At 38.9% G+C, this 26672-nt stretch overlaps 1 protein-coding gene across 1 annotated transcript in view; it reads left to right on the top strand.

Moving 5' to 3' along the window:
• The window catches only part of TMTC2 (transmembrane O-mannosyltransferase targeting cadherins 2), a 371684-nt gene that overhangs the window by 264186 nt on the left and 80826 nt on the right, over nucleotides 1-26672 (top strand). The window contains exons 5-8 of the mRNA XM_029910867.1: nucleotides 6051-6136; nucleotides 7271-7455; nucleotides 9319-9397; nucleotides 24019-24140. Of these exons, the coding sequence (XP_029766727.1) occupies nucleotides 6051-6136; nucleotides 7271-7455; nucleotides 9319-9397; nucleotides 24019-24140 (472 nt within the window). The remainder of the gene's footprint in view (nucleotides 1-6050; nucleotides 6137-7270; nucleotides 7456-9318; nucleotides 9398-24018; nucleotides 24141-26672) is intronic.

Consider the following 26672-nt stretch of genomic DNA (forward strand, 5'->3'; position numbering starts at 1 on the left):
GCTTTCCCTGCACAAGCTGCGGAACAAGTTTGGGAACCACTGCTCTACACCAATCAAAGAGGAGCAAAATGCTCTTGCTGTATCAAGAAGCAGTCAGATTGTGGAACTGGTCACTCTGACATCAAACTTCCCTCTCAGCTGTCAACATACCTGGCCTGCAGACCTCCCTAGCAGACAGTCTGAACAGACCTATCTCATTGAATCACAAAAGGGAGATCAAGGACCGCATTCTTCATCCCTTTCAATGAATGGGGCCCACCCCCTTATAGAATTGTTTGCGACTTATTTTGCCTCAGGAGAAGTTTGAGCCCAGGTGCCCTATCCGATGCTTTTCTTGTCCCATGGATGAGGAACCTTTTATATGCTTTCCCTCACATTCCTCTAATTTCCAGAGAACTTTGCAAGGTCAGACAGGACTCCACCAAACATATTGATAGCACCAGCCTGGCCAAGGGAGTTTTTGTTTCCAGATGTCCTAAGGCTGTCCAAGGCCCAACCCTGATACTGGACTTGCTGTCATAGTTCAAAGGGAAGGTGCTGCACCCAGACCTCAAGTCTCTCCACCTCACAGCCTGGCTGCTGGATGGATGTCTAGCCTAGAAGTTTCTCCAGTCAGGGATATTTTGGTCAAAGCAGGAAAGACCCACCAGACACCACTCGTGAAATGAACAAGATTCTCCCACAGATCTTGGTTGAGGTCACTCCTCCCTCATGAAGCACCTATACCAGTAATGTAGGAGTGCCTGCTAGAGCTGAAATGATTAATCTCTCTGAGTTCTCTGAGAGTTCACCTGGTGACAATTTCATCGTGTCGTCTGCCTATTGATGGCCAATCTGTCTTCTCTTACAGACCTGAGATTCATAAAGGTTTCACGAGAGACTTTCCACCTGTTAAGGGGCCCCATTTCCCCTTAGGGCTTTAATGTAGTACGTCCTTTGCTTCTATTCAAACCTATGGCATTATGACCCCTTTTACATCACTCCAGAAAAATCTTCATGGCAGACCCTCCCAACACACACGATTGTCTTCCCTGTCTTCCTCAGGACTCATCCAAAGTACTTACCCAAGGTGGTCATGGAATTCCACCTAAATCAGCAAATCCACCCATCTGTGTTCTTTCCTCATGTGTGTAAGTCAGAAGTGGCCCTCCACCCTTTGAATGTCAGAAAGGCTCCAGTGTTTTATCTATAAAGGAGAAAAAAACATTCTGATCTTCTCCAAGGCTCTTTGTAGCTGATGAACTGAAAGGCAAGGTCGTGTCTTCACAAATTCAAGGAACTTCTCAAAATGGATTTCAGAATGTGTGAAATCTTGTTATAACATAGGAAAAAGAGACCCACCTGCAGGGTTGAAAGCTCATTTCACTAGAGCCCAGAGAGCCTCATTAGTTTCCCTGAACAATGTCTCAATCCTAGATATATGTAAAGGCAGCGACCTGGTGCTCTGTTCATACATTTACCAAGCATTATGCTCTTACAGAAGCCTCCAGCTTAGATGCTGGTTTTGTTAATGCTGTTCTCCACTCCCTTCTTTCATAGACATCTAGTAGTGGAATGTGCATATAGACAGCCACTTGAAGGAGAATGAAAAGTTACTTACCTTCGAGGTATGTTGTCCCTATGTACATTTCACAACCCCCGCTCCATCCTCTTGACCTTGGTGTCCTCTCATTTATATTTTGCGGTTGAGAGGAAACTAATGGCAATAGGCGCACCCTGCTCTTAAATGCCCTTGCCAGACATCACAAAGAGCATCAGGGAGCAAGCTAGCTGTATGGATACAGCTGGCCAAAAAGTGTACAGACATGAGTGCTAGGGCACATGCACACCAATAGTGGAATGTGTATATGGACAACATATCTCAAACTCCAGTTTCTGAATGGGTAAGTGACTTGGCATTTCCTAACTTTGGAGTGCTTGATTTTGCAACCTGCACATTCTTTTCACATGGCTTTTTGTTTGTAATAATACAGAGGTTGGATGAGGGTGAGCATTTGTAATGTGTGTCTATATGCCTGTTTATTTTGTTCGTGCATGCAGTAAGAGCTGACTTTTCCACTGGAGACAGAAATAAGCCTATCTCTTAAGCTCTACTAATACCAGTGCCATTTCAGGAAGATAGTGATAACTGTGCCATCCTGCAAGTCAAGTGTTTAAATTACTGTTTCCAATTTCATGCAAGCATCATTCTCTTAACTTTTTATCTATTTCATTAAATATTTTATCCTCATTTTTGGCAGTGATCCAGGCTGGTTATCTTTCAAAAACAGACCAAAAAAAGTGTGACTTAATTTTATTCAACTAAAAAAATTACTTTTGGAATTTTTCTTTACATTCTTTCTTGATTTTGTTTAAGCTGAATCTAGAACTAGATGCACATAAATCTACTCAGTCTCATGCTGTCAAAAGCCACAAAGAAAGTAATAAGGTGTCAGAGGTCAATCAGAGCCAATTTCACATAGGAAAAGAGGTAGTTTCATGGCTGATCAAGGTTCTCTAGGTCATATACATCAGTTTTTCATTTTACTGAGACTCATACCAAAACAGAAATAAAAGTCTAATTATTTATTGGAAGTCAATATTCAATCTCACACCCACACAGCTTGTTGTATCTATATGAACTTTAAATAGCAAGTGCAACAACTGCAAAAAGGTGTTTGTGTACTGAATAAGAAAGGGAAAAAAATTGAAACCATATAGCATAAAATAATTAATCCAAAGTGCTAGTACTAAAGCATGCAATGAAAACAGGGAATTACTTCAGTAATAATGACAAATAAGTGTGTTTTTAATCCAAATGGTATAAACATCATACCAAAGTAATTCATTATATTCAAACTGAACAACAATTAATCCCTAATTGTCTCAGTATGCAAAAACAATTCATCCAGAATTCATAACAGCTTCCTCAAGCACAGAGGTTTATAAATCCAAGGATTTAAAAATATAGCAAAAGCAAATGCAAAAAGCATGATGACTTAAAAGTTCATAAGAGATCATATAACACTTGTGCTTGGTGTTGATTTTATATATTAATAATTATTTCATTGAACTAAAAATCTCATAATAATAAGTCTTTAAGGACAAGTGCTATATAACCAAAGCTTAACAGTGAACAAAACTAAAATTCTAGAAGATTTATTATCCATGTGTTATAATATCACTGCAGAATTTACCTGGAAGTCAGGGGGCATGCTGCTAAACGTAAAAAGTGACATGGTATTTAAAAATAAATAAAAACTTAGAAATCAAAAATCTTTTAGAATTCAAGTCATATTCATTGTTTTTTCCCCCCGATGGAACAGAAGTAACCTTTGTAATATCCTTTCTTTGCAACCACTGTGTGTCTTTAAACAAACACTAGACATGAACGTTGCTCTGTCATTGACTCAAACTACAGTATGTGGGAACTACAAATAAGCAGCCTTGATACTGTGAGTGATTTGAGCCACTTAATACTAGATTAGCCTGAAAACATTAGGGCAAAAGTGAGGCTGCCTGGTGCTGATCAAGAGACAGTAAAGATAAAATGCAAACACAGGATATATCATTCTCAGTGAAAAATATTCCCCCTTGTCTAGGATTTAGAATTTAATATTTTCTATCTTAACTTTCATTTAATAAGGAATGCATATATGCAGTGGACTTTTATGTTCTTTCTGCCAGGGTGCTTTTTCTATAGTGAGTGTGTGTGTGTGTGTGTCTTCCGGCTGCAGTGAAAAGGGTTTTGTTGTTGCTTTATTGTTTGTCTGTTTTTTGTTGAAAAGAAAGCCCCGGTGCCTTTCTTTACTCTGGAAAGGGGAAACAGCTAAAGTTTTTAAAAAATTAATCATAATTCCGCTTGAAAAGAGACATATTTTCATGAGAACTGTTAATCTCTTAATACAACTGGAGCCATAAAGAGGAGGTTGTGTTTATGCCTGTTTGTGTGTAATGTATCAGATGCTCAGTATTACCAAGAATAAGTTTCTGTGCTCACAGATGACAGGGAAGTGCAGGTTCTTTCCTGTTTATGCCCTTATTGTCCCTAGGTAAATAGCATCTGAGAACTGTTTATAGTCCTGAATCTGCAAAGCACATAAGTGAGTACTTAAACTTTTAATCACATGTGCAGGACTATTAACTAAAATGTATTTGTATAATATGGCAAATTTTAAAAAAAATTGAATTTCCTAGGATTTTTTTTTTTTTGTTTTCTTGTGAATTAAATTTCTGCTATGATATTAAATGTAGCTTTTTGGGATGTTCATTTATAAGTCACTCGGGTAAGGTGTACATTATAAGTTAGCTGTGCATTTATCTGTTTTCTTAAACACTTATAGTTTTAAAGAAACTTCCTGTAACGCATAGTCAGTACCCCATTGTCAGGCAATCAAAACCAAGAAAAAATAGTTGGCCCTAATAAGAAGAGCTTGCCAAAAAATGAAACAACATTCTGAAAAGATTGATTTTTTTGATTTTTTATTATAATGTGCCATTTTGATAAAACTTTTAATCAATTAAAAAAAAAAACCTTAGATCCAGTTATAAAGCACAATAGAAAAACACAATAATACAAAATAAATATCCAGTATTTTTATTGTTAAAATCCAAATTCAAAATTTCATCATAAATCTAATAGTAGAACATTTTGAATAGCTCTGTTAATGAGGATTATGTCCATGATGTCATGCCAAGTTTCAAATTACAGACTTCAGCTACTTTTGCTGCAGGCCTCTATTCAATTCTAGTGATACCTTGAAAATAAAATAAATAAAAAATAGGAAAAAGGTATTTTCCCCCCTCATCTGCTGGCTTAACTCAAAAGTGTCTGAATGGATTTTGTTCAGACTGTCGTAAGGGGGAAAAATCCTCTTTGTATAGAGATCAAACATGACTCATCCTAATGTGTTCATTTTGAAAAGTTATGAGAACGTGAAAATGAAGGGAAACAGGAGAAGTGTTCTAAAATGGACAAACTGTTTTGCTGTAACAACCACTTCATTAGTGATTGAATAATGGTTAAATAAGTGATTGAGTTGTACGAGCAGGGGACATGTTTTAGCAGAACAAGGTCACAATCTTTTTTGCGCTGCGCTAATATCAGTAATTAATCATAAGATTTTTTTTAAAAAATCTTAGTTTTAAACATATGCATCCATTCATTTTAAACATCCTTTTAGATCTGCAGGAATACTGAAAATCTTTGGGGGAACATTCATTTGAATATAAAGCTATGAATTCATGTCAACAATATACATGGCACTTTTTCTTAATTTTCCACAAACATTCATAGATGTATTCTGTGTGTGTGTGTATTCAATTCAAAAGAATGTTTTCTGAAAGCAAAACTTCAGTTAATATGCATGTATGTGTTCCCATGGAAGTTAGTCCTGAAGGATTCACACATCAGTCTCTTTAATATACTTTCTACTGTTACTAAAGGTTGCCATCCAACCACAGGGTAGAAACAGCATCATGTGAGCTAGGTGACCAGTCACACACAATCATGAATATTCTAACCAAATAGCTCAGACAAACCCATAGGCTGAAATATATTTTTATAAAGTGGTTGATGATAAATTTTGAATAACAAACACATTTGTAACATTCAGCTGCTTTCCAGTCATGAAAAGAAAAAATGAAAGATTATTTAGTGCAAATAGCTCACCAAGCTCTATGTGCATTAAAAAAAATTTAGCCCTAAAAAATCTCTCATGCTCTTGAATGTATAAATGAATCACCATTTTCCTAGGAAGCTGACGTTGCTGCATTTTAGTACCCATGTAGCCAAAGGTATATGAATGCATCTGACACCTATGAATTAATCCTATTTTTTTTCAACCAGAATAATTTTCTCTCTGAAATGTTAGTAGTTGCGAGTAAGCATTTTCTTTATTTATTGCTTCTCTGAAATACAAATCGGTATATTTTCCTTTTGTTACCTTTGTTTTGATTTTAACATTTTCGTTTCCTCTGGGGTGATAGAACACTGCTCTGTTTTTAAGGTAGTCCTTTACAGTAAATTTCTATATCTATTAGTAAATTTCTTTTTTTTTTTCCTGGTACAGAGGATTGCTGCTGCAGGAAAACAGCAGGTTTTCAGAAGCACTACATTACTATAAACTGGCAATTGGTAGCAGACCCACATTAGCTTGTAAGTAATTCAGTAGGTTTTTTTACATTTCTTTTCTTCCCTCATCTCTGAACTATTATAAAGCTAGAATGAGAAGGATAACATGCTATATTTAGGCTTGGCAGAATTTGGTTTTTTTTATAATTTCAATGGATAATATCAGTGTTTTATTTTTCAGAGTTTCTTCAATTTTTATGTGTTTTAAATTTTCACAGTTGTTGGAAATAATGGGGGGCTAAGACAGCAATTATTTAATGACAATAGATGTTGACATTCAAAATGTTAAAGCTTTATAACCATTAAAACAAATTTTCAACATCACACGTATCGCCATGTAGAAAGTAAATAGCCTTTTTTATCAACAAAAATCTAATTGTTCCAAGCCTAGATATATTATAAAGTAATATTCCACCAACTACATTTAGTGTGAGAAGTCATGCATATATGGACAGTTGTATTTAAGGAAATTTGTTCTCAATATTAAAATGAGAAGGAGAAATTATTTTACCCTTCAGTGAGCTGCAAAACAATCACTTCGTTGTTCAGCATCTGCTCTCTGAGAGACAATGGGCTACAGAACTGAAAACAATGGCATGATCCTGTACCATTCACAAGAATGGGCTGGTGAGCCATGGACACTGACTCAAATTTATGACATTGATGATTGTTTTCTGATAGCCAGTCTCTGACATGTAAGGAATGTGGTGAGTCAATAATACAAGGTTTTTGGAATTCCTTTTTTTGCTTTTTCCTTAATTGGGACAATCTTCCACTAGTAAGATTTGTTGGTATTGCCAGTGACTGATTCCAATACCATACCTGTAGACTCTAATTACAGGTTGTTGAGTCACTTCGGTATCCCCTTGATTTAATGTATTAATTTATTTATGTTTTGGAGGCAAGGTGGCTCATGTTTTCTTTTACTTAAAAAAAAAAATTCTGCCCAATATTATGTTTCTAAGAAAGCAACAGCCAACCTTCAGGGGAAATTCTATGGCCTGTGTTGTGCAGGAGGTCAGACTAAGTGATCACAGTGGTCCCTTCTGATTTTATAATCTGTGAACATGAATACCTTGTTGGTTTAAAATGATAACAGGTATGATGACATAGTGGAACCCCACTAAAACATGTAATATTTGTTTATTCCCCGAACAGCTGCCTATTTAAATACTGGTATTATCCTGATGAATCAAGGAAAGACTGAGGAAGCCAGGAGGACGTTCCTGAAGTGTTCAGAGATTCCTGATGAAAATTTGAAAGATCCTCATGCTCACAAGAGCTCTGTTACCAGTTGCCTTTATAACTTAGGAAAACTCTTTCATGAACAAGGACATTATGAGGTGAGAACGAAATTTTCCCTTCCCATGCAAACATCAACACTACCCCTCCCAACCCTTCAAAAAAGTCCTTATAATAATTAATACCTATCATTTATATATAGTAGCACCTTTCATCAACCATGTCAAAGTACTTCACAAATATTAATTGATTAAGCTGCACAAATCCCTGTCCGTGTGGGAAAGTATTATTCTCCACAATTTACTGAGAGAGAGGCAGAGCTGCAGAAATGTTAAATGGCTTATGCAGTGATGCATAGCAAGATAGTGTTAGAACCAGAATGAGAACTTGTCAAATCTTGGACTTTTTGCTTTCTGCAGTTTGGTCTGTTTCATGAGATTGTTGTCATAAATGGCTGAAGTACACCTCTACCCCGATATAACGCTGTCCTCGTGAGCCAAAAAATCGTACCGCTTTATAGGTGAAACTGCGTTATATCGAACTTGCTTTGATTCGCCGGAGTGCGCAGCCCTTCCCCCCCCCGGAGCACTGCTTTACCGCATTATATCTGAATTCATGTTATATCAGGCCACGTTATATCGGGGTAGAAGTGTATATCTGTAAGCCACTGGGGAGTGTGTATTACAGTTTGGCCTCTGTGCCTGAATAGCAGAAGATGGGAATCTGTTAGAGCCCCAAATAGGGAGTCCATGGCTCTTTAGCTCATTCTGGGTAGCTCATGTTTTAGCTCTGGAGGTCCCCAGTAGTTCAGCCACTGGTGAGTCAGCAAAGATAGCAGCCATCATATATACAGATGAGAAGACCTCTGTTAAGTATTTTGTCTATTGGAGATATGCTGAGGGCCTGGTTGGATGGGTGGGTTTTTTTTGTTTTTGTTATGCTGTTCCTGTCCAGCCAAACATACTTCAGAATGGTAGTTGCACGAGGCTGTGATCCATGTAACTTTTTCTGACTGCAACATATGAACTCTGCTGCTTACGATTAAGTACACACCTGCTGTTCAGAGTCCCCTACATTCAGCTTCCTTTTTCAGCGCTCTCAAATGGCAGTGATTAGTGTGTTTGGTTAAAATGCAGATAAAAAATCTATCTGTAAAGATAAGAGAGCAGCAGCATACTATATGGCTCTGCTGTGACTGCATTTAGAGTACTATGTTGTTAAACAAATCCATGGATGGGCATGGTTTTCAAAGGATAAATAAATGACAGGTCTCTTCCTGGGGTATTTACCTTCTAAAATGGACGTTACATGGTCATGCAGTTATGTTTTGCAAAGGACTCTTACTACTCAATAAATGTAAAGTTTTGATTGTGAGCAGTGAATGACGCAGAGGTCACACTGAACAGTGAGAATGAAAATAACTATTGGGCTTCATTCACTTTACATCTCCAGCCTGCCTGCTGAATTAAATATTAATATGCGATCATGAAATTCAAGTACATAACATGATGCGATGCACAAGAGCACACAGAAACCTTAATTTTGGCATTTCCCGACTCCTGAGTGCTCCTCCTTTCATTCTTCATCCATGTTCTTTCCCAAGGATCAAAGATTCGATAATAGGATCTGGATTCTATTGTTAGGTGATACTAGGCAATGATACTTTATTATTAGGGTGCTTATTGTAACAATCTGATATCAATCTGGGCACTCTGTCAGTCCACAGAATTTTGAATCTGTATCTAGACACACACACACTAATGGAAATCATTCAGTCTAGTGTTAAGGAACTTCACGTCACTTGTTGATCCTTTTATAAATGAGGAATCTGATCTTCCTAGTGTATTAGTAATGAAGATATTTATTTTTTTTTCATTCTGGGAGGGTAGCTAGTACCTAATTCTAGCTGTGAAAAAGTGCTATTGAAAATGGTGCTTTAGTAATGTTTTTCTTTCCTGTTTCAGGATGCCATTATGGTTTACAAGGAAGCAATACAGAAAATGCCAAGGCAGTTTGCACCACAAAGCTTATACAACATGATGGGTAAGAGCAATTTTAATATTACAGAGTGACACTCAAGGAGGCAGGGTGAAACTAGAGTACTTAGTCATGCAACTGGAGCTCAAGTGATTCAGTTAATTAATAAAAACAAATTAATTTCCTCCAATAGATCTTAACCATAAGTAGGTTCTAACTTCAGAGTTCAAGTAAGAGCAGTAGATTTTCTTGACAAACCGCAGTAGATGGTTATACAAGTATATTCTGGGTCTCTTTCTTAGTGTTCCCACAGCTCTTAAATACACATCATACCGATTGCAGTGGTGCCCACCTATAGAATCTCTTACCTAATCTAAGAAGCTTTATGTGTACTATTTAGTGTGATTAGTGGAATTTTTCATTCACTAAGTCACTTCCCTTCCCCCATTCAATTACCATTGCAGCCAATGGGAGTGTTTTCATTTACCTCAACACAAGATGGATTAAGTACTGAATCACTAAGATTATTACATGAGGAATATTTAGATGTTATTATTATTAAATAGCATGTCTCGGGCTCACAATCCAATTTGGATGCTTTATATCAGGGGTGGCAGCTCAGTGGTTTGAGCATTGGCCTGCTAAATCCAGGGTTGTGAGTTCAATCCTTGAGGGGGCCACTTAGGGATTTGGGGCAAAATCAGTACTTGGTCCTGCTAGTGAAGGCAGGGGGCTGGACTCAATGACCTTTCAGGGTCCCTTCCAGTTCTAGGAGATAGGATATCTCCATTAAAAAAAAAGGGGGGGGGGTAGAGAAAAGATTAAGTAAGGTGAAGTCTACAATAAGAGAATCCAGTAGTCCCTCTGGGTCCAGCTGACCTGTCCTTTCAAACTGTTGAAGGCAGCCTCAGTGCATTAAATTGTGAGTTTTGGTTTCTTTTCTTAAAAAGCTAAATTATTTTTCTCTTGTTTTTCAAAATATAAATATAAAGGGATAGAAATTTAAGTTGGATAAATTGCTTGACTTAAAACCTGATATAACCAGGTGGCAGGTCCTAAGATCCTGCATAGAGATACAAAACACTTTAAGTAGGACCCTGCACAGAAATGCACCTGTTTCTGTTGACTTACCTTAATGTCTGAATTATGGTGGGGTTCGGGATCCTGTGAGATCCAATCTAAGATACGAAAGGGTTTGAGTGTGTTTCTGAAGTAAAGAGAACTAGGGTAATTGTCAGAGAAAAAGCTCTAGGAACAACTAAGCTCAAGAGAAAGGTCAGCAGGGGTTGGGATTGTTTTTCTTTAAAATAACAATAAAGGAAAACCCCAGGAAAGGGAATAAATTTGAACGATATCCCCTGTGAATGTGTGTGGGTGTGCTGAATCCAGTGCGGCTTAGTTTTCACCAATACTTATTTCACCAGAAAATGCAGATTCAGTCTGAACAAAACATTTAGCAAATTCATCAAATTGTTTTGGTAAAAGAAAAACTAACTAACTAAATCCAAAATAATATAAACATTTGTTTTGACCCTTTCAAAAAGTTTATTTTTTCCATTTGAAGCAACTTTGTTTTGAATTTACTTCAATTTTATTTAAAAAATGATTAAAAGCTTGAAAATGAAACATTTTGACCTGAAACGACCATTGAATTTTATTTTTCTTATTTTTTTTATTTTTGTTTTTTACTTTTTGATTTCCAAAAAATGTTTAAAATTTTCATTTTGAGTCAATTCTATTTTTGTTTTCGGTATGACCAGCAAACCAAAAAAATCAGCTATTGGCACAGCTCTAGTGGAGAATCATTGGAGGTACCTTAGGGTACGTCTATACCCAGCCGCTAGTTCGGCGGCTGGAAATCGAACTTCTTGGTTCGACTTATCGCGTCTTATCTGGACGAGATAAGTCGAACCCAGAAGTGTTCACCGTCGACTGCGGTACTCCAGCTAGACGAGAGGAGTACCGCGGAGTCGACGGGGGAGCCTGCCTGCCGCGTCTGGACCGAGGTAAGTTCGAACTAAGGTACTTCGAACTTCAGCTACGTTATTCACGTAGCTGAAGTTGCATACCTTAGTTCGAATTGGGGGGTAAGTGTAGACCAAGCCTTAGAGATGAATATGGGCCAGTAGAATCAGATAAGTTTTCATTTGGGCAGGATAGCAAGAGTAATACCTTTCAATGTATACCATGCAGTGTATGTTCCTGTCAATGAACGTGACTCCCACTTACACTAAAGGGAGTTTAACACATTCATTGAATCAAGATTCCGATCCTCACTCCCCAAGTTACTTGTTTTGTGTGTGTAGTTTCTCTCCCTTTAACAAGATACGTTAAGTATTTGATGATGAAACAATTATTCTAAAACTGCAGTTTGATCTGGTGCTTTTTTAAAGTCTATGTCTTAAAACGGTTAAGGATGTAAATTCAAAATTTAAATATTTGTATTGCCATGGTTATAGCATTACTTGTTTTTGATTCTCTATAAACCACACTCACTTTGGCAATGCATATTTATTCACTGTTGTCACTTTTCTGGAATACTGAATCTCATTGGATCAAATCAATGGCTAAAAGTCTTGCTTTTGTACTCATTTTTTGTTGATAAATGGTCTAGGTTGTATTACCAATTAATCAGTTTCATTTGTCAGCATGCACTGATTATCCTATCAAGCTGATCAACAGCCATAGTTTTGTTTTGCGAATTAAACATCTGCTTATTATTATTCCCCTATAGAGACCTTTGGCAGATTGTAGTGTTTAGATAGAGCCTGACAAGTTTGACTCCCCTTTTGTGTGCAAAAGTATAATTTCAAAATCTTGAAAAAAATATGATTTCCAGTAGCAAAAGTTGCAAAATTATAGTCAAAATTATTTCTGGTCAAACAGATTATGTAATATAAAATGGGTGAGTTGCCCTTTCCTCCTTTTTCTTTGAATGGAGTGATCCTATGAAATCATTGCTCCTCATAAGGATCTAATCTGCTGTTTTTAAATAGAAAATAATCCCAAAATTTGGGTAAAATAGATTCTTGACCGAGTACTTTATCTACCCCCTTTCTATATGTAAGTGCTGGTGATGCCTTCCCCAACTCGTTTTATAAGCACACTCCTCATGCCACATGTCCAAACTCACTCTCTTCCTGGGATTTAGATTAATTAGCAAACAAAACAAAAAGATGACATAAAGACCAGCTCTAGGATTATTTCATTCATTGCTTTATCCATGCTCTAGATCCTCTCTCCTTTAAATCATAAAATATCAGGCTTGAAAGGGACCTCAGGAGGTCATCTAGTCCTCCCCCCTGCTCAAAGGTGGACCAATCAATCCCCAGACAGATTTTTGCTCTAGATCCCTGGATGGTCCCCTTAAGGATTGAGCTCATAACTCTGGGTTTAGCAGGCCAATGCTCAAACCACTGAGCTACCCCACAGTCAGACAAGCTCCCTTAATAAAAAGTCACTTGCTTCAGAGTCAACAGAGCTCACTTAACACTTTTTCAGAAGGATCAATGCCTGCTAACAAGATTGCAAACAGTGTCAGGCTGTTACAGGGCTAGATAGCAAATATAACTTTTCCTAAATTTACCATTTCTGGATAGATTGCAATGCTAGAGCCAACAGACTAAATACATCCAGCCTACCATTGAATGCACCTTGCAGATCCTATTTATGAATTGGGAACTGAGATGTTTGTCTGTTTTTGTATGTAAAGTTAAATTAATCAACATGTTAGCTATATAGCTATTGTTTGGATGTATTATTTTAGGTAAATTTGCCTGCCTACTTCTTGCAAGGCTTTGTCTGTTAATAAACTTTTCATTAGGTACACAATGGGCGACTGTTGGGAGTGAGGTCTGCCAAGAACTCACCTGCTTGTAACTGCAGGAATTTGACAATCTGAGCTAGGCTCACCCAGTTTATGGTGGATATCTGCTCAGTGCTACAGAGGAAGAGGGGAGATCCCCGGAATGCTCTTAGTATGTGCAGGAGAAGTCTTTTCCTATCTCAGATCTAGTGTGCGTGACCAAGAATCTCCATAGCTGAATGTATAATCCAAGAATACAGAGGATGTGAGGCCAATCCCCTCCAATTGGCTTTGTGATTAAATTTAAGCCTCAACCACTTGCTGTCCTTGGTACACAGCATTAAATGCAAGTGTCTGACTTGAGAAAATGTTTCATCTGATTTGATAGCCATTTCCATCTATCATTCCAGGGATTTAATGGGGCTTTCCTAGAGGTTCCCCCCATACAATGTACAAAGGAGTATAAACAGAAGGCTCATGGTTTATACTGTATTCGGATTTGAACTCCAGATCTCCAAGTGCATTATCTCACCAGCAGCGTTAAACCTTTGCACCACCTGTTTTCCATGTTTTGTGTTTCAGTACTTTTCCTGTGCTTGCTCCCATTGGCTTTTTTACTCTGGCAAGCCAGGACTTATTCCTTCAATGTGCCACTTTGACTTCTTGCTTTTTAAAAATTAGGAACTAGTTTGCCTCTTAATTAAAAGGGAATCTTTGACCCAGAGGATCAAGTTATCCATTTGGCTTTGTGTTTTGCTCATGGTATGAAAGGCAGGGCCTGGAGACCTACGTCAGATGTTCAAAGTTCATGTGTATGAAAAACCGCAGTGTAGATTTTGGTACTCTATCACTGTGATTTATTTTGCCAGGTGTGCAGCAACCACGCTAAGGAAACCATATGTTTTGTTGGCTGTGTACCAAGAAAAAAATTATTTATTTTTCTTTTCTTAAAAAGAAAAACACAAAACAAACACAAAATTAAAGCCTTTAAACTGGAATTAAAACAATTATTCAATATTCTGTGTGGTGTTGGCTTGGTATAAATTTTCTCTATGGCATTCATCTTTGATATATATTTAAAAGAATGTACTAAGGTTACAGAGATTAATTTGCTTGGCATTACAACACACACTACAAAGGCCAGAGTCCAGCTTAGCTGCATTAAATAGGTAATATATTTTGTTTAAAGTTTCAATTAAAACCTGGGGTCAAAAGATATAATGGTCCCCATGGGATCTTGAACACTTTAATGCCAATATTAGGATTGCTTAAGGATCAGGCTTGGGTCTAGATGTCTTTTGCTTTCCTGGAAATATGATATTATACAGTTGATTGTATTACACTGCTTTTAAAACCACACAGGCCCACCTGCTACAGTAATTCATACTTCTGCCAGTTTAGTGGTGTGAAAGAGAGTGAAATGAAGTGTTGGAGCTTTATATTGAGAGATAAAGGGAAATATATAGATAATGTTGTTCAACTTATTGAATGGCAAATGCACTTCATCCATCTCTGCCTATTTTTCAAGTGCATTTCTGTTAAGCTTGATAACCATTTTTGATAGAGAGCTTCCTTTGTAACTTGCATCTAATCCTATGTGCACTGAATAGTATGTGTACACAGTGCAGGTTATGAGGAAAAGTGGGGAGCAGAAAAAGAGGAACCTTGTTGAAACTTGTGACTTTTTCATTGACTTATAGATTTTAAGGCCGGAAGGGACCATCATGATCATCTAGTCTGACCTTCTGCTCATCACAGGCCACAGAACCTCACCCACCCACTCCTGTAATAGATCCATAACCTTTGGCTGAGTTACTGATGTCCTCAAATCATTATTTAAAGACTTCAAGTTACAGCGAATCCACCATTTAACACTAATTTAAACCTGCAAATGACCCAGGTCCCATGCTGCAGAGTAAGGCAAAAAAACCCAGGATCTCTGCCAGTCTGATCCAGGGGAAACTTCCTTCCTGACCACAACTATGGCAGTCAGTTGGACCTTAAGCATTTTGGCAAGACCCACCAGCCAGACACCCGGGAAAGACTTCTCTGTCGTAACTCAAAGCCCTCCCCATCTAGTGTCCCATCACCGGCCGTTGGGGGATATTTGTTACTAGGAGTTATAGATCAGCTACATACCATTGTAGGCAGTCTCATCATACCATTCCCTCCATAAATGTATCAGGCTCAGTCTTGAAGTGAGTTAGGTTTTTTGTCCCACTGCTCCCCTTGGAAGGCTGTTCATAAATTAAGTTACCACTCAGTCTCTTTCTCAGCCTTCCCAATTTGCCTCTACACATGTTGCTCATGTGCAGATGCTGAGCACATGTGCATGGTGAAAGGTTACTATCCATGGCAAATTTTCTTCTTTCAGTCTCTAGGAAGTTAAATGATTTCTCCTTGTTGCTCTGCTACATTACACATGGACAGAAACCAAGCTGTCTTACACCAGTGGAAGCCATGTATAGTACAGGTGGGGGAGCCAGATTTTACATCTGGCATAGAAATAGAGGTTCACATCACGAATATGAAGATTTAGCACAGAGAGAGGAGTTTCTGTGTTGATGGTTATAACATAACTATCACTTTATTTGATTATTCTTTTGGGCGGATGTGGCCATTTGTACAAGCCTGTTAATATTGTTAAGACTCCTTCCCCTTTTGCCCCTTACTCCCAGTAAATGCTTTTCTTATTGAATTGCTTTTAAATATTGTTTAGGGCTCCAAGGAACACTTTTGTTGGTATAGTCTTACAGTTCATGCTGTGCTAGACTTATTTTTTAAGAGCCAAACATGACTGAGCTGTGCAATATGTGTCCCACACCAAAACCTATTAAAAACATGATGCCCTGCACTTATGTCAGAGTCAGTGGTCAAAACATTGGGCATGCTTCTAATGAAGTTTTACTGGGAATAGTTTAATACTGTACATTACAAAAAATTTATTTTCTTTAAATATATATAAGCTGAACATGAGGCCTTTTTTCTCCTCATGCAAATGCTTGATTGTACATTATAGAGGTGCTAATAATGGAGTTTGCTACAGTGGGAAGAAAAGGTTGTGCTCCCCTCCTCCCCTATTCTCCTACGTCACCCCCAAGTAGGTTACTGTCATTTATATCCGCTCATGCAAAGCTGAATATGAAACTTTTGGCTGATTGAAACGTCTGGCTGTTTTGTTTTAGGATTCTAATTATTCAGACTGAATACAAAGATTACAGAAGTGAATTGCTAAGGGGGTTGTGGCTACTACATTTGAGACCATTTTGAGACCGAGTTCCAAAAGTTTTTGTTCACATTTTTCTTCTCCTGGGACAATCAATCTCTATTCTCATGTAAAACACTTTAATTTTTTTTACACACACAGTATTCTGGAGAGGCCAAGAGCCTAGGAGTTCAATATTTTAACATATTAGAAGTCTGGATTAAAAATGAGCGTAACCATTACATTTGCAGACAGAAATATAATCTGATATCTAAACTGGGCTACTGGTATACCAATTACGCATGGTCCAAATGGTACGTCCTTTTATCAACAGCCCTTTGAAAAGAAATACACTGTTGAAACAAAGTCAATGTTTACCTCTTCAACAATGGCTACATTTTTTTACTATACACCTGCATAAAATGAAAGGTATAAGAGACAAATTATCTTTTCATTTACAAATGCTGAGTCATTCCATTTGTTCTCTCCTTAGTGACTGTGGGTGACACATCTATCTGAAACTAAAAAATCAAATAACTATCTCAGCTGAGTTGTTTGTCAATGACTTCTTGTTTCATTGGAGTTTTCAGACTATACTTCTTTAAGGACTGTTCAGTTCCTTATTGAAATTCATTTGCTTTTTATTTTAATCCCTCTCCATCCAGTTGTAGGATTTTTTTTAAAGTTGATTTTCATTCTAATTAAACCAAAAATCTGAGTCTCCATTTTGATTGGCTGCAAGTGGCCTATGAGAACACAGTCAAATCCATATAAATGGGTAATTGACTCCCCTCCAGCAAAAAAGCTTATAAAATGCTGTGTGCTCTGAGAAATCTTCAAAGAGATTGTTCTATGAAAGAAAAAAAAAAGCTTGTTCTGTGTACAGTATACTTCACATACATTAAGATCACATGCACCAATGGCTCCAGAGAAGCTCTGTGTGCAGAATATGCTTATTAACAATAGTGTGCATGCTGCATTATAGATTAAACATAACTATTAAGCATAGCTATAACAGTGCTTTTAGCTTTATTATTTGCATGCATACCCTAGTAGTTCAGAAAAAGCCATTGCAATATGTTCTGTGAAGGTGTAACGGTACAGTACAATTGATGCAAAACATGTAGTAAATATGCTTATTAAGCATGTGCAATATAATTTTATAAAATATATCTCCTTTTATTCTATTTTGAATTCCATTTTTGTCAGTGCAATGGACAAGTTGACGTTTTGAAACTCTATACTCTGAGATTTTGTACACCAATGTTTTGCCATGAATGATTTTTTTTTTTTTTGCATATTACAAACACTTTTAAATACTACCTGATAATACTAAGAAGCAGATTGCAATGCATATGTCCTGACTATAGGTAATATATATCTGTATTTGTCTTTTCAGTATCTATAGAGGCATAATGCTGGTACATTTGCAGCCCCATAATAGTCTGCTCATCAATACATCTAACATGTTCCCCTCAGGGAAATGGCCTTTGCTTGGGTTATTCATATTTCAGGATTTCTTAGTGCTGAAAATATAACAACATTATTTGTGGTATGTTTGAAATTTTCTAATATCTGCCCGAAGTAGAAATAATCCAATATGCAAATCCATCTTGTTTATGAACAAACCAGAAGTAAAGACAGGTAGTGATCCTAATCTAAAACTGCATAACACTGCTTGTCTCCCTGTTCGCACTAAATAGTCCCCTGTTTTGTTCTTTTTCACTATATGAGACATGCTGGAAATTCATAACTCCTTTCTTCCCCTCTTGGGTGCTAAACCATATCACAATCTACTCCTTTGCGGTGTAAAGTGGTAAATTTGACTCCTAGAGAAGATAACTCATTGTAGCCACCTAATCTTTGGTTTTTCTTTTCATCACTAATCACTCTTTTCTTATTATCTTTGTTTTTTTAACTGATCATTGTTTTTGTCTTGAATTATTTCACACCTTTTCCACTGTGATGATTTAAGTGTTGTTTTCCTGTTTCTAAGAAGTTTTGAAATATGTGCCTGTATTGTAAGATTCCCGAGGGTTCTGGTGTTTATAAAAAGAAAACACCTTAGACTGCTTTTGCGATGGTAATAGAAGTGTTGCAAATGATTCTTCTCTGTTTTGTGTAGTAAATACAGAATAAACTAATTTTTAGTTTCAAGGCTTTTGTTGGCATAGGTGTAGTTAAAGGATACATTATATCCATTATGCTTTCCTTTGTACTAAAGTATTAAATTAAAAGGGTTCTTGGTGAAACAATCTACAAAACACTTTAAATATAGCATCATATATAAATATACTAAGTAAATTACAGCTGCAGTGTAATAATGAGATCATCTAGCCCATCCCCTTCCCAATGCGGGATTGCCTTTAAAGCTGGGTAATTTAAAGAGAATGTTAGATGAATAATTCCTCCCCGAACTTGAAATTTGTTGAACAAATAATTCCAATATTGTGGGGTCCCCCATATCCCCTCCCCCACACCAGTTGAGCTTTACATTGGTGAGGCGTGTCTTGTTTTAGATGTCCCATTGGATGTGGCTTCCACCAATTTCAGGTTTAAAGTCCACAGAATACTTAAGATAGGAATCTGTAAATTAATGTTACTGCTGAGAACTCGTTTAACCCTGCAAAATATTGGATGATCATGTACCTGTGGTGAGCCATCAAAAGCTTTCCTTTTGGTATCTCCCTTTGGCTTCTATTCAGCAGAAGCACTTAAGCACACGGTTAAGTGTTTTTGCTGAATTGGGGCCTAGATTCCTGTACGTTGACTTGTTCTCCTTATGGTGACTGAGGTACCTTTGAAACATTGTGACATATAACAGATTTCCTTCTGTGCCTTTGTGATATAGTTTGTCAAAGTGGGATATACATTCATTAAACTGCATAGGTTTGACCGGATACATTATCAAACTGAATTTGTTATATGGCACCATTTCTATTTTCGGTATGAGCACTTTACAAATGAATGTGTTAAATGCTGATAGTGTGAAGGTAAATGGAGCTGCCAGTTTGTATTCTGCAGCTACTTTCATATCTCATGTCACTGGATGCTCTATTAAGGATTTACTGAAAATTAGATCATTCACATTACAAACGTTTGTGCAAATATACAGTAGTAACTGTCAAATATCACTAATTCTATTTTAAACTTTTTGTCCCTGTGCAGATAGATAGATATAATCTCATCCTAAATGACAAAATCCAATCCCTATATATCTCATCCAATAGAATGGTTGAAAAACATCTCAAACCATAGAAGCTTTTATTAGATTTACTTTACTTTAACCAAAAATATGGCCAGATTGATTAAACTGAATTTTTGCAATATTTCCCCCCCTATCTGGGACAAACCCCCATCACATACTTAACTGAAGTGATTTTTTAATAGCAGGGCTCTAAATCCTTCCCCCCCCTCCCCCCCCCAAAAAAATAGTTATAGCGGAAACCCTGATAGACCTTCAGCTGTAGTCACATAATCAAAAGCTGCTATATTACAGACAGTTAGAACCTGGGCTTTACAGGCAGAAATCAAGCTTTCAATAGAAATACTTGAATATGGCCAGCAAAGGAGCGCAATTTTAAAGTCTTCAAGGGAGCTTTCTGTGTGGACAGTTTGACATTTAGGTCAGTAAATTCAGAGTTGAATTTCTGGATGCAGAGTCAACAATACCCTCCAGGAGAAGGTCATTTAATAGGTTTTGCTGTGAAGTACTTGATTTCTAAAACCTTCCTCAATTTAATCTGCCTAGCAGCCTTTCAAGCGCATCTGTTTATCTCGTCCTTATATTAGCATCCATCCTGAGAAATATTTGATAAGATTGTGTCTCTTCATAAGTTTAAACAGTGCATAGTGCATTGTTGGATCTATGAGACTATTATAGATGGTTCTGGCAGCACCACCCATTAAGGTTGTCTGTCACTTCCAATTATAAGACCCTATTTTCAATTGCTTATAATTGTGCCTAACTGTCACCATTCAGGCTGAAATTTTTCATGCCAGGTGTCTGCCTCAGAACTTTTTGGGGGGAGGAGTAGGGAATTTTCAGCTAAAAGAGTTCAGCCATTTCTGAGAACGAGGCAAGAGAAAATATGTTGTTGTGCTCATGTTGATTTTTGGTGGCCTTTTCTTTGAATACTTGTAGCACTTCATGCTTTGAAGCAGCGACTTGAAAACTATGGGGGTGGAGGTGACCTTTGTGTCAGGGATGTGCCTTTTTCCCTGTGCAAATCTGCCCAAATAGGACTAAGTTATAATTCTTTGAAATATCACAGTTTACACATGCTCAATAGAGTCTTCTTAGATTTTAGCAACTAAATTCCCTGAAGGTTCAATCCACATTGGGCATACTACAGCCTGGGACTAAGCAGTACTTTTCTTGAAATTGTAGCTTTGAGCTGCTGCAGGCTATGATGGGTCTCTAAGTCAGAGCACCTAAACTGAGTACAGGGAGCAGGTCTCTCCTCTGCTGTCAATGATGCCCTACTGGGCCCAGGCACTCTAGAGGAAGCTGACCAATTTGAATGCAGAGGGAACAAGAACCAGACTTGCAGATGAGAAGCAGAGTAGATTTGGATAAGAAGTTGAGGGAGAGGGAAACTAGGACTAGGGGAGAGAGAGTGGGACTGGCTGAGCAAGGAGATTGGGACTTGGCACTGAGGAGGGAAATGACCAGTGGGGACTGGGAGCCAGTAGTTGGGGAGGAAACTGAGATAAAATGAGAAGCCATGAGGGGAATTGGAGGGTGGGGGTAGGGGGGGCCTGGGACTTGAAGGGCAATTAAACTGTGACTTAGAGCTAGTGATGTGGCAGTAAAGTAGTGAGGGAGGAGGAAAGATATATCAGAAGAGGAACTGTGGTGCAGGGTGAAGCAGTGGTGTTGCCTGGGCTAAGAGATGAGGACAAGGAGCTGAGGTGGGGGGAAACACTGTAACTAGAAGAGAAGCCCAAGGACAGAGATGGTGTTTGAAGCCAGTGAGGATAGGTAACGTGGATAAGGAGTTCAGAATGTGGACAACTGGAGTTCAGGATGCTGAGGAGAGACTGATTGGAGTGGTAGAGAGAGTGGGAGAACTGGGACTGGGTGGGGAAAGAGACAAGGGCTAGGTCTACACTACAGCGGGGGGTCGACCTAAGATACGCAACTTCAGCTACGTGAATAGCGTAGCTGAAGTGGCGTATTTTAGGTTGACTTACCTGGCTGTGAGGATGGCAGCAAGTCGACCGCTGCCGCGCTGCCGTCGACTCCGCTACCGCCTCTTGCCGCGGTGGATTTCCGGAGTCAACGGTAGAGCCATCAGGGATTGATTTTATCGCGTCTTCACTAGACACGATAAGTCGATCCCCGATAGACCGATTGCTACCCGCCGATCCGGCGGGTAGTGAAGACGTGCCCAAGGAATGAGAGGAAGGTCAGGGAACTGGGAAAAGCTGGGCAAAGAGACTGGGAGTTGAGTGAGAGGGCCTTAAGGACAGGGGAGTCCAGAGGAGTGAGATGAGGCTGTGCTAAGCCAGGAGACTGGGACAGGGATAAGAAAACTGAGGAATGGAGACTGGGACTGACTAGGTGAGGAGAATGGAACTTGGATGGGGAAAAGACAAGACTCAGACAAGGACAGTTTGGAGTATAAAAGATAGGATGTGATTATGTCATTAAAGACTGTAGCATAATGCATATGCACAAGGAGGTGCAAATTCAGGTTGATAAGGCAGCCTTAATTGTGGCATTTTGTAACTTGTGAGTGCTTAACTTTGCAACTGTAATCATGCTGTTTTGCGTGTAATAGATTATAAATTTGATGCCATTCATTTGAGAGTTAGCATAGGTTACTGGACTGAGCATGGGGTTGGAACTCCTGAGGTCTAACCCCATTTATTCTGCTGAATTAGCATGTGGCCTTAGATAAATCACAGTTTATACGTATGCGAAAAATAATGTCAGTTAGTTAATAGGTGCAATCCTGACCCTATTGAAGTCATTAGTCTTTTTGCCATGGACTTCAGTGGGGCCAGGATTTCACTAAATGTGTCTATAGCACATTAAAAATGTGCTATGTAAATGCAGAGTATTATTATTCTGAAAACTGTCATACTTCATTTTTAATTAATTGTTTGATCCTGCTTGTTTCTGATTAGCTTTGCAAGATTTTGTTTGATTTTTCTGTTCAAATTGTTTCTTCTACACTACATTAAATGCATTTTCAAAATTTTCAAGATTACTGCCCCAAAGTGCATTTCTGTCATTGCCATCATTCTCCCACTATCCTTCTACATTTGCTGCCTGAATCTTTCAGAGCAAAGGATTTTACTTTGAGAAGTTTGTCAGATTTTGATCCTTTTTCACATATTGGCTTCCATAATCCTTACAAAGTTCAAATCAGATTAAAGCACTAGTGATGTTATACAGTGATTGCATGCAGGTCCGGCTCCAGGTACCAGCCGAGCAAGCTGGTGCTTGGGGCGGCAGCTTGTAGGAGGCGGCATTCCGCCCAATCCTAGGGTGGCACGGTCACTTTTTTTTTTTGTTTTTTGTTGTTGTTGTTGTTCCGCTCCGGCCGCCCTGTATGGGGCAGCGGCGTGGAGGACGGGAGCGCCCTGTAGTAAGCCCAGCAGGGCAGCCCGTGTCCTTCCCTCCCAGCCGACTGGAGCGGTGCGGAGCCCTCCCGGCAGGGGGCACGTCGGGAGGGGCCGCGTGGCAGTACCCCGCTGAAGCCCTGGCCTCCCCCTTTCTCTCTCTCCTCCCGCTCCCTCCTCCTCCCCCCGCTAGCCGGGGCACATCTGCAGGGCAGGGAGTTCCCCTGCACCCTGGCTCCGGTCATGCCGCAGGCTTTTTTTTTTGCTTGGGGCAGCCAGAAAGCCAGAGCCGGCCCTGATTGCAGGGCACCAGATTTCACCAACTGCAGTGTGTTTTGTTTTTTCTATGTCCTCCCTCATTATTCTAACCTTCTTTGGGGACTTTTCTTAACCTACCCAGTGGCAGCTCCAGGCACCAGTACTCCAAGCGCGTGCCTGGGGCGGCAAGCCACGGGGGTCGCCCTGCCGGTCCCTGCGAGGGCAGCAGTCAGGCAGCCGTCGGCGGCATGCCTGCGGGAGGTCCGCCGGTCCCGCGGATTTGGCGGCAATTCGGCGGCGGGTACGCAGAAGCCGCGGGACTGGGGACCTCCCGCAGGCACGCCGCCGAAGGCAGCCTGACTGCCATGCTTAGGACAGCAAAAAAGCTAGAACCGCCCCTGAACCTACCTCGGTTTTTTTTACCCTCATCTATGATCTTGATGCGTTATGGTTAAACACAAATACATGCTGTATTTTCACTGATACTCCATGCTGTGTAATGTGAATTGATTGAAAAGAAATAGCTCTTGCATAGCAGATGTGTTGGTTACTTTGGGAATTTTGATTGATACTCCCACTTTCAATTCCTTTCCAACCAGACTTTCATCTCGCTTGTGCTCTTTCATCCTGAATAAGTCTATTCCTCCGTTCCTTCATCACTAAGATGTCCATAAAGTAGTTTGTTTTCTAACTTGCCGGCATTCAAAGCTATGCATTGTCTTAGAGGCCATCATTCATATATAGGTGGACAGTCACAACGTAGAACTTTTTTTTTAATTTTTGCAATTCAAATGATAAATCTGTTAAAATCCTATGTCCTCAGACTGGTTATCATTTATTTAATAGGAGAAGCCTACATGAGACTGAGTAAGCTGTCTGAAGCAGAACACTGGTATATGGAGTCGTTGCGATCCAAGACTGACCACATCCCAGCACATCTCACATATGGGAAACTTCTGGCTCTCACGGTGAGTTAACCCATTTCTGAGAGTAAATACTAGAGCTCCCAAAAGAAGTGAGGTAGAGGAATAACCTGGCCTTGTGGCATTCTTGGTCTGGAAATTGATTATGATGCTATTAATAAATACTTTGTATTTCAATAGTATCTTCCAACTCAGGAATTAAATATACTGTAAAACATCACCTATATATCTTTGTAATCCCTTGCCCATTAATGAAATGCAGCCACCTCTGAGGAGGAACATAGCAGCTGTAGTATAGCTCACAGTAACCATATACAAGTTTATAGCAGGAAATAAAGAATACCGTATCCATCTGAAAGATGCATGCATTAAGACTAAGGGTTTGTCTACACAGTGGAACTCCCCGCATTGTACGGGAGTGTGATCTTTATAATACACTAACATGTTGCACATTAATTGGTCTGTATCGACCCTGCTGGGGTGCACTAAAAGTTCCCTGGTGTGAACTAATGTAGTCTGTTTCAAATTGTATCGTAGTGCTGTTCCGTGAGGTCAAAGCCCTAAGTTACTTTATTATAGTTGATTTAGATGGTGAATGTCCTTATTTTAATATTAAAATATCTTTGTTTACATACTGAGTCCAGCCCCCTGCCTTCACTAGCAGGACCAAATACTGATTTTGCCCCACATCCCTAAGTGGCCCCCTCCAGGACTGAACTCACAACCCTGGGTTTAGTAGGCCAATGCTCAAACCACTGAGCTATCCCTCCTTTAGGGGGTGTGTGGGGATAGCTTGGTAGTTTGAGCATTGGCCTGCTAAACCCAGGGTTTGTGAGTTCAGTCCTTGAGGGGGCCACTTAGGGAACTGGGGCAAAATAAGTACTTGGTCCTGCTAGTGAAGGCAGGGGGCTGGACTCCTGGCTCCTGCTCTGGGCTAAATCCTGGGAACTGGGGAGTGCTGGCAAATCAGCACCCCTCTCCCCCAGCTGGCCAATGGGTGCCAGAGACTCCCAGGGGGAGGAGCTACCTATTGTCCCTTGGCGAGTGTCCCCGTCCCTTGCCACTGGGACTGTCCCTCTTTCACAGCAGGCCCCATCAATTTCCCCCCATCCATTGATGAGGCTGGTGGCATTGTTTGCAGCGAAGACAATACTGTATGTTGCTCTGCCTTGTTCTGCTCCTCAATCCTTTGGCTTCCATCTGAACACCCTCATCTTCCTTTGTCTCAGCTTCACTATGGCCCCTCTTCTACACAATCTTCTGACAAAGGACTTTTGTATACAGTGTAACAGGAAAGAAATGTAGAAGAAATACTTTAACTCCACCATATCCTGCACCCTTTCTTTACTTTTGCTTAAAATACATGAATTGCAGTGAAAAAAGTTTAGAACAGAAGGACTGAGATGAGAGAAGGAAGTGACAACAACAATTAAAGTGAATTCAACATCTATTTTCAAATGTTACTAAAAGCTGTCAATTAAAAGGTTTAATAAAGCCAGTACAGATTGGAGCTTTCAGTTTGCAATGGAATAATAGTTGAGCTCTGATCATTATCCCACTGTCTGTCAGTTTCAAGCTGTGGAACTATAATTTTCCAGTCTAATTCCCAATTCCAGTTAAAATTTCTCACATACTGACATACACATGCACTTTTGGGATATATCTATTTAATATTAAACTCCAAGTGGAATACATCATAGGATTTCCCAGTTCACCTTCCTCTTCTGGCCCACTTCATTATTTGCACCTGAGGAGTATATTTGAAAGCTTGCATGATGAGGGTTTTTTTTTTCCCCTCATTCTGTCTTTTTTTTCTTGAAGAAATATTTTTATGAGACACAGAAGTTCTATTTTACTAGAACATGTGGAAGGGGAAGGAAGGGTTTTCTCAGTTAGAATCCAGATCTCTATTTTTTCCACCCCACACCTCTCTTTCTGTATTTAATTTTACATGTATTCTTAATTGCTGATTAGATGGAATATATGATCTGTTATGGGATGTCTTGTCATTTCCATGAAAAAAAAATCCTACATCTTTTTTTTAACATCTTAATTATTTCCAAATTATGAGAACTGGCTACAGGAAATTTTAGATTTGTCCTTTAGTCCTGAAATAATTTTATTATATAATTTTGGGTTTCTGAGTTGATAACATGCACTTAATTTGGAGGGAGAATGGAAAAGGGTGAAAATGTCCACACAAATTTGTATTAGAGTTTAACTGTTTACATTTCTTGAAGGAATTTAAACACAAGATACATATGAAGCAAACAGTGCCTTCAGGTTCAGGAAAGAATATATATCAATATCAGAATTGAAAAGAATCTCTATACAGCTCTGAGTATTGGACACCACATCATGATGTTAAACCATAGGCCAGTGAAATACAATACCCCTCCGTTCCCCACACACACACTCTTTCATGTTTGTCTATTTTCATCAAAAATGATTAATATTGCCCTAAAATTATCTTTTCTTTTATTATTGCCATGTCTTCTCTGTATATATTCATTGCTGTACATATGACAGCAATGTGCATTAACAGAAAAATAAGACAGAAGACACAAAAGGAGCATT

Source organism: Terrapene carolina, unplaced genomic scaffold (genome assembly GCF_002925995.2).
Source record: "Terrapene carolina triunguis isolate 2854851 unplaced genomic scaffold, T_m_triunguis-2.0 Scaffold68, whole genome shotgun sequence".
NCBI classification, from domain to species: domain Eukaryota; kingdom Metazoa; phylum Chordata; order Testudines; family Emydidae; genus Terrapene; species Terrapene triunguis.